General features: G+C 43.5%; 1 protein-coding gene across 2 annotated transcripts in view; it reads right to left on the bottom strand.

Annotated features, from left to right (window-relative positions):
* Positions 1-8,061, bottom strand: part of cep85l (centrosomal protein 85L) — a 68,403-nt gene extending 60,342 nt beyond the window's left edge. Inside the window, exon 1 of one of the 2 annotated variants that reach the window (XM_020454649.2) lies at positions 7,960-8,061. In XM_020454649.2, the coding sequence (XP_020310238.1) occupies positions 7,960-7,975 (16 nt within the window). In that variant the 5' untranslated portion in view covers positions 7,976-8,061. Of the gene's footprint in view, positions 1-751; positions 1,090-7,959 lie in introns of those variants that run through there. The other variant, XM_020454648.2, reaches the window with a different exon arrangement.
* Between the last annotated feature and the right edge of the window lie 7,154 nt (positions 8,062-15,215).

Raw genomic sequence — 15,215 nt, 5'->3', positions numbered from 1 at the left:
GCAGTGGCTATGCTCATCTGATTCAGCAGTTTGCTGGGCGCCGGAGAAGATTACGCTTCGGGAGCATATCAAGTTTGTTGTTCGTTGTAGGCTAAATCAAAACGTGATGCTCTATTTGTAGGGCTGGTACTATATCTGTTGGCCACTTTAGATGATCTAGCTAGTAGGCTAGCTAGATTGATAGTTAACTATCAATCTGGCCAAAGCCACAGTAATTGACAGGGCTAGCTGTCAATTACTGACTCACTGGACAGGAAGACAAAGGACGCGCGGGGGGGTAAGTCCGTCATAATATAATTCTAGCGACACAATGCCGCTAACTACATCACAATGTTACAATGTACCTTGGTTAGACATCTTTCGAGTGTTGATTACAGAAACAGAAATCGTAGGCTATAAGGGCGAGCAGTTAGCTAAATGCCCCCGATGATGAAAGAAAATCCGCTCTCTGCAAATCTGCATTATTTTGTCATGAACAATTAATTGATAGTCATCCATTTCTGTTACAATGTCTCATCAACGATGTCTCATCATTATCAAGAAGCACCAGATGCTCCGGGAGAGCAAACGTTAGCAGCTCGCTAGCAGAAACCGTTATGTATTAGCTTAGCATCAGCTAGCTAGACTCGAGTGAAGGTTCACCGTTATACGAGCCTGATCAAGCCCTCTCGTCTGGTCAGACATTAATTGCCATAAAAATATCAGCACAGTGATGTTATTCTTGAATAAAATATAAATAATAAGATCTTACCCGTTTTAAAGGTATCGAACCCATCCTCAAATTCGTTTCTGCCCCACATTGTAGCTGGTTTTATGCGCCCGATCGCAGTGGAACTCCGAGAATAGATCCCACAAGAAAAAAGCAAAACGTGATCTCACAAAAGATGGAAGATTCCTCAAGAGGTTGTCATGATTACATTGCGGGAAAGGGCAGTCATTAAAACTGAAACGAAACGGCTTCCTATTATAACACGTCTTCTGTCCAAAACGAGCTCCATAAATCTGAAATCTTGGGAAGGTTGACTGAAGAACTACTGTCGACTCGCTGGCAAGAGCAATGCATGTAAGGATGTGATCTCACTGAGTGCGTGCTACAGCTCCTCTTCCCGAAAGGCTCAGTCTCCTCCCCCTCTACTCAGTGCCAAGTCCACTGCAGCTAGACAAGGGTTGAGTGTTCCTTGGCGACTCTAAGCATAGCCAACTGGGCATCACACAGTATTCTAAAATACTGATAATCGTTTCCCTGTGTGTGGCTTTTGGGATTTTGGTGTTGAGCTGCAGTATGCAGTCAAAGGCAAAGCCCCACTGTCTGCAGTCTTGACGGAGAGCCAATTGTACAGGTGCGCAGCGCATCATGAGTAAATTGTGACGTTTCTGGCGCGCTGTCACTTATTTTATTTTTTTTGATATCCAGGTGAGGCCATGCTGAACGGCAATTAAACAACACATTAATATATCTAAGGGAAATATACACAGCAGTCAGTCAAGACAGGAAGATGAGCTATTGAGTTGCCTAGTGGGGAAACCAGTGGGACCAGTTAGTGACGTTCCAATTTTTTTTTTACACATTTTATTTAACTAGGCAAGTCATTTAAGAACAAATTCTAATTTACAATGACAGCCTACCCCGGCCAAACCCGGATGACGCTGGGCCAATTGTGCGCTGCCCTATGGGACTCCCAATCACAGCCGCTTCTGATACAGCCTCGATTCAAACCAGGGTGTCTGTAGTGACACTTCTAGCACTGAGATGCAGTGCCTTAGACCGCTGCGCCACTCGGGAGCCTCATATAAGTCTCATATAAGCCTGCCTACTACACATTCCTAAAGGGTCACATTCCTACTAATGACAATTTTCTTTGCTCATCCTGAAATGATAAATGGCACTTTGGGAACTTCCGATAAGCACTTGAACTGAAAACAGAACACAGTGCGTTTTTTTTTTGTTGCAGGCAGTAAATGTCCCTTTAGACCTAGTCCTCTCACTTCTGCTTTCCTCTCTTTATTCCCTATCACTTAGTTATCTGCTTCACTGTCCAGCTTTGTTCCTCTATTGTGGGAAAAAAAATACCGCTTCTTAGACTTACGTTCAATGAGAATTACAGATCTAAAAGTCACAGATCTATAAGTCACATTTCTATGTGAATTTGGTTGGTAGTCCAAAAAGTTACATATTGCAGCTTTAACATAAACCCACACCAAACCCGTTATCATGAGAATGTTTATTTCTATACAATATTTCCTTGGGAAAAACAGACTACCATAATAATGTGTCAATAAGCAACATTTCAGCAAACACAATTCCACAACTCATCCTCCTAAGTTCATATAGATACTTCCCTTTAAGTTTGAACAGAGGAGCTTCCTTAGCAACCTACCATGGTGCCAACAAATTGACAAATACGACGAATCATTGTTCATGACACAGTAAGATCACAATATGACAGAGATCATTCCCTGGCCATCACCAGGTTTTAACCGAGCGAAGAATATTTGGAAGGAACACACAGAACACACAGACAAAAACATCTGAAAAATCACAGACGAAACATATGTAGTATTTTAATGTGACCTGCAGTTTTGCATCACGACCAGACTGTAAAATTGGTCAGCTATGATACCAGAGGACCGATCCAAATCAGTTCCAACGTTACAATGACATGAACTGTCTGCAGTCATTCAGCATGAGACCGTTTCAGGCCGAGGGGAACAGCCCCGATGCATAATTATTTGTGTACCGTATTGTCCCTGTTCAATTACCCATACTGTCTCAATTAAATAAATGACATTCTTTCTGTGTCTGCATACAAATGCAATTATCTCAATAGATGAGCTAAGCAGAGCTGCCAAAATACATGAGACGCATGGGAAAGTGTGTGTTCTTAATCACTAAATGTGTTTTTTTTGTGTCATGTAATTGAAGACTTATCAACACAAAATGAGAGCACATGATGGTGGCACACTCCTCCTGCCCGCTTTTGATCAAGTTAACGCATACAATATATGGCAAGTATGATGTCAGTGTAACAATGTTCATGAAGTAAGGCAAAGATAGTGTTTTGTTAATGCATTTCATTCCCCCAAGGTTTAGAGTGTTGGCAAATTCAGCTCTGACCTAATAGCAAAAACATTAAGGGTCAACCCAAATCATACATCAATATCAACATTGGAAATTCGGTCTAAATTTATTCTAATGATATAAGGAAATGAGAAGTATGAAAACAGACCACAGTATTTACAGGTACAAGAACTTCCAGGTGGCAAACTGTTATAAACAAGAACAAAACACAAAACTGAATCTCCCAACAGGTCTGAACATGACATGCATCACTCCAGCTTATTACACAATCATCCATTTCCATCATCAACGGGAGTTATTGAGAACACTCTCCAGTTCACAGTCAACTAAATGTCAATTTGAGCGCTCAAAAAAGTGCTCAAAAAATAGGGTCACAATGTACAGTGCCTTCAGAAAGTATTCATACCTCTTGACCACAGGAGGTTGGTGGCACCTTAATTGGGGAGGACGGGCTCATGGTAATGGCAGGAGCAGAATGAGTGGACTGGTTCAAATATATCAAACACATGCTTTCCATGGTTTCCATGTGTTTGATACCATTGCATTCACTCTGTTCCAGCCATTACTATGATCCGTCCTACCCCCTTATTCTACATTTTGTTGCGTTACAGCCTGAATTCAAAATTGATAAAAAAAACTCAACAACTTAACATGTGTAAATATTCGTATGAACATAACCATATTTAACAACTGAGACATAAACTGAACAAGTTCCACAGACATGTGACTAACAGAAATTGAAAAATGTGTCCCTGAACAAAGGGGGGGTCAAAATCAAAAGTAACAGTCAGTATCTGGTGTGGCCACCAGCTGCATTAAGTACTGCAGTGCATCTCCTCCTCATGGACTGCACCAGATTTGCCAGTTCTTGCTGTGAGATGTTACCCCACTCTTCCACCAAAGCGCCTGCTAGTTCCCGGACATTTCTGGGGGGAATGGCCCTAGCCCTCACCCTCCGATCCAACAGGTCCCAGACGTGCTCAATGGGATTGGGATCCGGGCTCTTCGCTGGCCATGGCAGGACACTGACATTCCTGTCTTGCAGGAAATCATGCACAGAATGAGCAGTATGGCTGGTGGCATTGTCATTGTCATGCTAGAGGCTGGTGGCATTGTCATGAGCCTGCAGGAAGGGTACCACATGAGGGAGGAGGATGTCTTCCCTGTAACGCACAGGGTTGAGATTGCCTGCAATGACAACAAGCTCAGTCCGATGATGCTGTGACATACTTTCCCAGACCATGACGGACCCTCCACCTCCAAATCGATCCCGATCCCGAGTACAGGCCTCGGTGTAACGCTCATTCCTTTGACGATAAACGCGAATCCGACCAGCACCCCTGGTGAGACAAAACTGCGAATCGCAGGGATTGTGCATTCCTGGTGTAACTCGGGCAGTTGTTGTTGCCATCCTGTACCTGTCCTGCGGGTGTGGTGTTCGGATGTACCAATCCTGTGCAGGTGTTGTTACATGTGGTCTGCCACTGCGAGGACGGTCAGCTGTCCATCCTGTCTCCCTGTAGCGCTGTCTTAGGCGTCTCACAGTACGGACATTGCAATTCATTGCCCTGGCCACATCTGCAGTCCTCATGCCTTCTTGCAGCATGCCTAAGGCACGTTCACGCAGATGAGCAGGGACCCGATCTTTTGATTTTGGTGTTTTTCAGAGTCAGTAGAAAGGTCTCTTTAGTGTCCGATGTTTTCATAACTGACATTAATTGCCTACCGTCTGTAAGCAGTTAGTGTCTTAACGACCATTCCACAGGTGAATGTTCCTTAATTGTTTATGGTTCATTGAACAAGCATGGGAAAGAGTGTTTAAACCCTTTAAAATGAAGATCTGTGAAGTTATTTGGATTTTTACGAATGATCTTTGAAAGACAGAGTCCTGAAAAAGGACTTTTCTTTGTTTGCTGAATTTATATATTCATCCATCTACAAACAATACCCCATAATGAAATGTTTGCAAATTTATTGAAAATTAAATACAGACCTATACAGTACAAGTAAACATTTTGGACACCTACTCATTCAAGGATTTTTCTTTATTTTTTAAACTATTTTCTACATTGTAGACCAAGCAAAAAATAAAGAAAAATCCTTGAATGAGTAGGTGTATCCAAACCTTTGACTGGTACTGTAAGTATTCACACCCCTGAGGCAATACTTTGTAGAATCACCTTTGGCAGCGATTAAAGATGTCTTTCTGGGTAAGTCTCTAAGAGATTTCCACCCCTAGATTGCGCATCAATTGCCCATTATTCTTTTTAAAATTCTTAAAGCTCAGTGAAATTGGTTGTTGATAATTGCTAGACAACCATTGTCAGGTCTTGCCATATTTTCTAAACTGTAACTCAGGGACATTCACTGTCTTCTTGGTAAGTAACTCCAATGTAGATGTGGCTTTGTATTTAAGGTTATTGTCCTGCTGAAAGGTGAATTCATCTCCCAGTGTCTGGTGGAAAGCAGGCTGAAGCAGGTTTTCCTCTAGGATTCTGCCTGTGCTTAGCTCCATTCCGTTTATTTTTTATCCTGAAAAACTCCCAAGTCCTTAACGATTACAACCATAACATGATGCAGCCACCACTATGCTTGAAAATATAGAGACTGGTACTCAATAATGTGTTGTATTGGATTTGCCCCAAACATAACACTTTGTATTCATGACAAAAAGTTAATTATTTTGCCACATTTTTTGCAGTATTACGTTATTGCCTTGTTAAAAACAGGATGCATGTTTTGGAATACTTTTATTATGTATAGGCTTCCTTCTTTTCACTCTTTTAAAAATCATGTTAAACACTATTATTGCAACATAATAAAACTATCCATGCAACTTATTATGTGACTTGTTATGCACATTTTTACTCCTGAACTTATTTAGGCTTGCCATAAGAAAGGGGTTGAATACTTATTGACTCAAGACATTTTAGCTTTACATTTGTAATTATTATTTTTTTAAATTGACATTTTGTGGTATTGTGTGTATGCCAGTGACAAACAAATCTCTATATAATCAATTTTAAATTAAGTCTGTAACACAATAAATTGTGGAAAAAGTCAAGGGGCGTGAATAATTTCTGAAAGCACTGTACCTGCACTCTAATTCTCTGTTCCCATAGGATAACACTTTGGAGAACCCTTTTGGTTCCATGTATAAGAGGGTTCTACATGGAACCCAAAAGGGTTCTACCTGGAACCAAAACGGGTTCTCCAATGGGAACAGCCAAACAACCCTTTTGGAACATTTTTAAAAATTAAGAGTGTAGGATACGATTGGTCAATCACTACTTCTAATTAGTATTCTACTGTCATAGATAGTACAGTGATGATAACCACGGCCTCTGATGAGTTTGGTAACTGTTTGGGTCATGCCTGAACAAGAACACCTGTGTATTAGAGGAGCTAGGTTGTGCATGCATCTCTAGACACAGAGTAGACATGTTGTTCTGGATGGAACCCTGGCACTGCAGGACACCACAAACCGTCCCCACGACAACAGTAGCTCTTTCAGCCAAACAGCACGGCCCACTCCCTCCCATTTGGAGTCTGAACAGTAGACTACACTTCAGCACAGAACAAAGAACACTTCACATTTACCAAACAATCTTTGGGCTGTTAACAGTGCACATTTATGTGTGATTGAACTCGCGTCTTTGGTTCTTTTCAGATGCACCTTTTATGAGCAGAAAAAAGACCTTGAGGAAACATTCAATAAGCTAAGGTGACCAGATTTTGGAAATTAAAATGTTTGCAATAGTCCTTTCAATTGAATTATTATTTATTTATAACACAAATTGATTACCCATCGGGGACATTTTTGGGGACAGCTCTAGCCGGGGTCAGGCCACCAAAACCATGGACTGTACCCAGAAATTGGGGGAGTCTGGTCACCCTACAATAAGAGGTGGCTTGTAACTAGGCCTATTACAAAACCACATCTGGAATGTGTCTAAGTCAACTAGCTAATAATGGAATGCATTACTACAATATTGTTTAAAGAAAGCCTAATTCTCCAAAGCAAAGGACACACGTTTTGGTATCAAAGCAGAAGTCTGGCACTCAGCCCTTATTAGAGAGTAATGAACAGTCGCTACCCAGCACACAAACACAACATTTCCTCTCAGAGGACTCTGAATATCTGTGTGTTCCACTGACGACAGCAGGGACCTGCTCTTTTGCTGCTGTTTTTCCCTCCACCACCTCAGATGAGGTGGATTACATGTACAATATCCAGATCATTGTTGAAATATATATCAAGAGGGACTTTGGGCAAACGGAGCGGTGTCAGAATCAGTGTTTTTGTGTATGTTATCAGCTTGCTGCAGACTGCTCCCTGCCCCCCCACTTCCTGTCTCTCAGCCAGGAAACCAATGACTGGGCCTGGACATACTACTACAGCCAACCTGCACACTGAGCCCGCTGTCCTAGCACACAGCACTGACACATGTCAACAGAAAACCCTGGCCAGACCATGTGTTACACTAACATACCAGTACACTAGCATGACCACTACATGTTTATGGCTCATTAGCTGTTTCCATACCGCAACTTTTACACATTTCTGTCCGAAATAGTTTCTCTGAATAGTACAACGAATGGTGGTATGGTGCTAACAGAACTTGAGAATAAATCAACCACATCAACATGGGCTGTAGAATGGAATGCCAGATACAAAAATGCAAAGTCAAAATCTGTTATATCCTAATAGAAGGCAAGTGTCCTCTTTACATATTCACATCTGTTTTAAATAGCACACCCATATTTCTGTGTATTTCTTTTGAGGAGCTTGCTTTGTGAGTAAGTATACACCAACATGAACACATATGAGAAAAGAGAACGGGTAATACATCTATTCAAGTTTTAGAAAATCTACTTACACAAATTCTTCTTCATGAGCACTTCGGCACGCAATGCAGAAGCAGAGTGAGGAAGTGGTAAAGGATTCAGAATACGTTGACATGAAACTCAACCCAGGAACTTGATTAGCCAACCACCTTCACAAAACACAGCAACAACAACAAAAAAAGAAGACATTTTGAATACAAGCTGTGCAATGAGAAAGGTCCATGACCCGTACGTACACCACTGTGATTTTGGCCTAGTTTTCAGGAAGAATTCATTAGATCAAAGGAGTAAAACAATATTTAACATTTCTACACATGCTATACATACAAAACAATTTCATACAATCTTTTGGCAATGAAGCATCAACGCAGAGGGAAACATAATCAAGGTACCAGCTTTATTGCAGAACAGTTGAAGCCTGCTTCCTTCCAGACAGCTAGTAAATCTGCCTCTATGTTCACCATTAGACTGGCTGACTGGGATGTTTAAGTACACTTCTAAAACCATGGATTTAGGTTACTTGTTAATTAGCCTTTTTAATTGGGTGTTTTGTCAGACCTTCTGTCTGTATCCATATAGATCAATAATGCTAGTCTAAGTCTACATTTTAGACTGGGTCTGGACAGCCAGACTAGACCCATGGTCTCTATTCCAAGGCCTCTACAATATCCCCCAGTCAATTCATTATCATGGTCATTCCAGAAGCTTTCAGCTCCACTTTTAAGTTAAAACAGAAGTCAACTAAACTTCTACAATGGATCTCTCCAGCTCTTACGTCCATCTCTCCCCTCTTTCTCCACTAGATAAGAACATATAGATGCTGTTTTGGGAAGTTGGAGCTGTCATTCAGTGTGAAATTCAAAGGAAGCTGAAAGATGCTACTCAGAAGAGTCTTTCTACACAGTAAGGGTTCCTTAGTCGGCAGTTATTTTGTCAGTGTTAGTTTCCGGCTTGTCAGGGCAACAGTGTGGGTGTATTGCCCAACTTTTTACATGACACAGCGCAGTAACAACAGTCTCATACACAGTTGAATCCATCTCAGCCAAATAGTACTTGCAGTCTTATCAATATTATCCTTATGTGTAAGACTGAATCCAAATCATGACCGTATTGAGTTATAAAAAATATTGAATGCACAATGTTGTCAAACTCAGAGACAGCTAGCTTGGAGGTGTTGTCAGTCACGTTAGTCTGCATGAGTTCATACCTCAGGCCTCCAGCTCTTCTGTCAGGAATGATCCTTTTCAGCCTTCTCCCCTCAGCTCCCCTCTCGGCTCCTGCAGCACCCATGATAAAACAAGCCAGTGAAACATCTCCAGTGTGTTTATGTAACTGTGTACAGCCTGCCAGAGGCACGCAGGCCAGCCTTTCACTGCTGCTCATTCCTATGCAACCCACAGATCTAGTACCACAAGTTTTAGAGGCGCGTTGGAGTAGATTCGGAATCTGAAATGGTTTTTAGCAGCTAGTGATTATCTGTCATCTGTTCCTGATCTACCAAGCCAGTTAGAACAGGAAGGGGCTGTTCTAAGATGCATTCTTATAGGAGTGAAAGAAAGGAGATATCAGCCATGAATGTGATGCAGTACTTTATGTCCTAAAATATTAGATCAAGACAATTTCCCCAAGCAGTTGATAAGTTCTAAAACAAAAAGTAGACCAGACTTACCCTAAAAGACGATCCTCCAAATTGAAAGACAAACCCTGAGGAATAACAGAAATCTCAACCACAAAGAATAAACTGAGGACAAAAGCAAAACAGTCTGTTGAATTGAACAAAGACCACTACACCAAGACATGTGCATTTGGCACATAGCAACTCCGTCAGCTGTTCAGACTGCTAAAACCTGCTGAGGAGGAACTACCACTGTGGCTAATAAGTCCTACATTAGCACTTACATTTCAATAAGGAATACAATCCTTCAGGACGTTCACCTCTTCTGATTTGAATAGGAATAGCTCATTTTATTATAAAATAAAGTGTTATAGGTCAAAGCACAGCACTTCTAAAAGCTGTGAAATGATGAGCACATGCACTTCACATGACATATTATACCTGTGCCAATATTGTTCTGACAAAACATTCAATCCTTTGAACTGAGATTAGAAGAACCTCAGAAACACTGTAGAGGACAAATGAGAAATACAATGCTCCTGAAAATCAGAATAAAACTGCTGGAAAACAAGATAAGGCTGACATCATGCAGTGATTGGGTGAGGTATGTGGTAGTAGACAGATGGGCGGATGGCTAATCAATGTCTCTTCATTATTGATGAGGCTGCTTCTTCATCTGCAGGAAGTTAGGATCCATTAACTCCTCGTCTTACCTCCTGTTGTCACCCACCTCCGACCTTCCTCCATTAACATCACCATCACACCACCTCACTGGGGACTGTCTGGCTGACATTGAGCAGTCTGACCTACACCAACTAGAACAAAAGACATGCTTCAGCAAGTTGGGTCGATATGATTGTAATGTGTGCAGTGCATCTCCATACGTTACCTTTATGCAAGTGGCTGGTTGGTAGAGCGTCTTCGGTTTGTCGTTCCTAGGGAGATCTGGTTGATTTGTTTTCATCTTCTTAAATGTTACTTATGAGAAGTGATGGATTGATACTATTAGTGTCCACATCTTATAACGAAACAGGACGAGACCCAAATGCAGACACAGGAGGCAGATGGTTTGAGTCTCTGATATTTATTAATAGACAAGGGGCAGGCAAGAGGCAGGTCGAGGACAGGCAGAAGTTCGTAAACCAGGTCAGAGTCAGATGGGTACAGAACGGCAGGCAGGCTCGAGGTCAGGGCAGGCAGAATAATATGGCAGGCGGGGTCAGGGCAGGCCAGAAAAGGTCGGAACTGGGAGGACTCGAAAACAGGTACTAGACTAACAGGAGTGTGGAAAAATACGCTGGTAGGCTTGACGAGACAAGACTAACTGGCAACAGACAAACAGAAACCACTGGTATAAATACACAGGGGATAATGGGAACAAATGGGAGACACCTGGTGGGTGGCAGAGACAAGCACAAGACAGGTGAAACAGATTCCCCCCCCCCCCCCCCCCTCTAGGGGCACCACCTGGCGTCCTACGCGGGCACATACCTGGTTGACCGGGATGCCGGCGGTGAAAGTCAGCGATGAGGGCCGTGTCCAGGATGTCCTTAACGGGGACCCAGCACCTCTCCTCCGGGCCATAACCCTCACAGTCAACCAGGTACTGGAAAGCCCTGCCCCGAGGTCGAACACTCAGGCCTAGTGGTTAGAGACAGGTAGCCTAGTGGTTAGAGACAGGTAGCCTAGTGGTTAGAGACAGGTAGCCTAGTGGTTAGAGACAGGTAGCCTAGTGGTTAGAGACAGGTAGCCTAGTGGTTAGAGACAGGTAGCCTAGTGGTTAGAGACAGGTAGCCTAGTGGTTAGAGGCAGGTAGCCTAGTGGTTAGAGGCAGGTAGCCTAGTGGTTAGAGGCAGGTAGCCTAGTGTTTAGAGACAGGTAGCCTGGTGGTTAGAGACAGGTAGCCTAGTGGTTAGGCCAGTAACCGTAAAGGTTGCTGGATCGAATCCCCGAGCTGACAAGGTAGAAATCTATCATTCTGCCCCTGAACAAGGCAGTTAACCCACTGTTCCCCGGTAGGCTGTCATTGTAAATAACAATTTGTTCTTAGCTGACTTGCCTAGTTAAATTTAAAAAATATTGTGACACAGGTTTAATTTAGAGAATAAATAGTTTCACAAGATTGTATCTATGGCATAATCCCTGTTCAATAGCCAGCAGCACGACATCAAGTCAATAATGAATCTCATTATCAAACACGGATCTGCATATTTATACAAATTCGTGAGAATACAACACACACGCATGCATGTACACACACAGTGACAAGTCACAAATAATATTCAGTACATTACTGTTTCAAACATTGTGTCATTTTTGCTTTTTTCACTGACTCCTTGTCCCAGTCCACATCCAAATCATCATCATCGAAGTTGGAGGAGCAGAACATAGAGAAGCCAGAGAAAAGCTCAGCCCAAAACACTTCCTCTTTTTAGGGTTGGCAGCAGAATCTCCAGCAGGGGTCTGGCCCTTACTGTTGACTGTCCGTAAGTCTTTGCCTCCACTAACCCTAGCCTCAGTCCTATCCTCTGTAGAGGCTTTAGCTTGCGTCCCTGTCCTCTGCTGTATGTGATAGCTTGTGTCCTTGTGTCCTGTTGCCCTGCTTTAAGCTCTATGGAGGAGGTTACCTGAGCCCCTGATGTAGGAGTTGTTTTTGGGGTTGTTAACTTCCTGGTCTTTTGTGGTTGTGAAGGAGAACCTGGAGAGTTTGGCCAGGGTAGAGGCCGCCACAGCGGGCTTTGGGTGGTCTGGCTGTAATGGGTGTGGTGGGGGCTCTGTGGGGGTTGTTGATGTACTTCTGTTCTCACCTGGAGCCATACTGCTTGGTCTGCTCAGCAGCTGCTGGCGTTTCTGCTCTGTCCCATGATCCCCCCCACTACCACTACCACCCTCTGCCCTGGGACCTCTGGGCTCAGGTCACATGACACCTCAGTGAAAAAGTATTTATCGTCAGACTGAACCCTTAGTCTCGACTTCTTAGCTGCACTGCTGCCCTCTGCTGGCCTGTCTTTGTAACACTGTTTCTCACTCTCCCTTTTCTGTTCAGTCTTTCTCTGTAGCAGAAGAAGCTATGTTACGATTGTCTCTATTCTCTAGGTTTGCTTTGCTATGTGGCCCTCTATGCTCTGTTTGAAAGTCTGAGCTGTCAGGATAAGGGGAGAGGTTTAGTGTGGGACATATTCTCTCTTGCCTTAAATGTGAACCCTGTGAACTAAGAGTGCAGTTCTTCTCCCCATGCCCCCACAGTATCAGAGGGGTCTTGGTCTCCAGACGGAAGGTTACAAGGGACATAGTTCTTCTTTGAGTTGCATTTCTTCCCTGCTGGAGGTGTGCTGTGGGAGGGCAGGGAGTCTGTGGAGAAGGCCTGCTCTAGATGGTCTAGATGGCAGGTTTCGGGCCTGCTTTGAGGAAGAGTTGTGGTTATCTTGTGTGGATGTTGCGGTTGTGTTGTGTGGATGTTGTAATGGGTGAGGTGGTGTCTCCTTCCCCCACTGGGCCGGCCAGTGAGTGGAACCAGTCCAGTCCACTCTCTGAGTCTGTGGTGATGTCAGAGCACCCCGGACCCCTTATTGGAGTGTTAGAGCTCTTCTCTACGTAATGACAACCAATGCTCAGATCACTGTGTTGTGCAGAGGAGTACATTTTTATGCTCTACTTTAGGGGAGCATGGCTCATTATTCTGCAGCCTAAAGAAAGCACAATGACTCACTGTATATGAGAGGGAATTCTTAATCCTTCTCGGAGAATTGTATTCAGTATTTTCACTGGGCTTGGGTTCAGAGATAATATGTTGGTGGGGAGATGTTATAAGTTTTAACAATTTTTATTTCACCTTTATTTAACCAGGTAGGCTAGTTGAGAACAAGTTCTCATTTGCAACTGCGACCTGGCCAAGATAAAGCATAGCAGTGTGAACAGACAACACAGAGTTACACATGGAGTAAACAATTAACAAGTCAATAACACAGTAGAAAAAAAAGAACAAAAAGAGTCTATATACATTGTGTGCAAAAGGCATGAGAATTAGGCAAATAATTATAATTTTGCAGATTAACACTGGAGTGATAAATGATCAGATGGTCATGTACAGGTAGAGATATTGGTGTGCAAAAGAGCAGAAAAGTAAATAAACATAAACAGTATGGGGATGATGTAGGTAAAATTGGGTGGGCTATTTAACGATAGACTATGTACAGCTGCAGCGGTTGGTTAGCTGCTCAGATAGCAGATGTTTGAAGTTGGTGAGGGAGATAAAAGTCTCCAACTTCAGCGATTTTTGCAATTCGTTCCAGTCACAGGCAGCAGAGAACTGGAACGAAAGGCGGCCAAATGAGGTGTTGGCTTTAGGGATGATCAGTGAGATACACCTGCTGGAGCGCGTGCTACGGGTGGGTGTTGCCATCGTGACCAGTGAACTGAGATAGGGCGGGGCTTTACCTAGCATGGACTTGTAGATGACCTGGAGCCAGTGGGTCTGGCGACGAATATGTAGCGAGGGCCAGCCGACTAGAGCATGCAGGTCGCAGTGGTGGGTAGTATAAGGTGCTTTAGTAACAAAACGGATGGCACTGTGATAAACTACATCCAGTTTGCTGAGTAGAGTATTGGAAGCTATTTTGTAGATAACATCGCCGAAGTCGAGGATCGGTAGGATAGTCAGTTTTACTAGCGTAAGTTTGGCGGCGTGAGTGAAAGAGGCTTTGTTGCGGAATAGAAAGCCGACTCTAGATTTGATTTTAGATTGGAGATGTTTGATATGAGTCTGGAAGGAGAGTTTACAGTCTAGCCAGACACCTAGATACTTATAGATGTCCACATATTCTAGGTCGGAACCATTCAGGGTGGTGATGCTAGTCGGCCGTGCAGGTGCAGGCAGCAAACGGTTGAAAAGCATGCATTTGGTTTTACTAGCATTTAAGAGCAGTTGGAGGCCACGGAAGGAGTGTTGTATGGCATTGAAGCCCGTTTGGAGGTTAGATAGCACAGTGTCCAAGGACGGGCCGGAAGTATACAGAATGGTGTCGTCTGCGTAGAGGTGGATCAGTGAATCGCCCGCAGCAAGAGCAACATCATTGATATATACAGAGAAAAGAGTCGGCCCGAGAATTGAACCCTGTGTCACTCCCATAGAGACTGCCAGAGGACCGGACATCATGCCCTCCGATTTGACACACTGAAGTCTGAAAGAGACTGCCAGAGGACCGGACATCATGCCCTCCGATTTGACACACTGAACTCTGAAAGTAGTTGGTGAACCAGGCAAGGCAGTCATTAGAAAGACCGAGGCTACTGAGTCTGCCGATAAGAATATGGTGATTGAAAGAGTCGAAAGCCTTGGCCAGGTCGATGAAGACGGCTGCACAGTACTGTATTTTACCGATGGTGGTTATGATATCGTTTAGTACCTTGAGCGTGGCTGAGGTGCACCGGCTCAGAAACCAGATTGCACAGCGGAGAAGGTATGGTGGGATTCGAGATGGTCAGTGACCTGTTTGTTGACTTGGCTTTCAAAGACCTTAGATAGGCAGGGCAGGATGGATATAGGTCTGTAACAGTTTGGGTCCAGGATGTCACCCCCTTTGAAGAGGGGGATGACTGCGGCAGCGTTCCAATCCTTGGGGATCTCAGACGATATGAAAGAGAGGTTGAACAGGCTGGTAATAGGGGTTGCGA

This window comes from Oncorhynchus kisutch, linkage group LG21 (assembly GCF_002021735.2).
Source record: "Oncorhynchus kisutch isolate 150728-3 linkage group LG21, Okis_V2, whole genome shotgun sequence".
Taxonomy (NCBI): domain Eukaryota; kingdom Metazoa; phylum Chordata; class Actinopteri; order Salmoniformes; family Salmonidae; genus Oncorhynchus; species Oncorhynchus kisutch.
The sequence above is the reverse complement of the archived record's forward strand: the minus strand, read 5'-3'. Positions and strand labels throughout refer to the sequence as shown.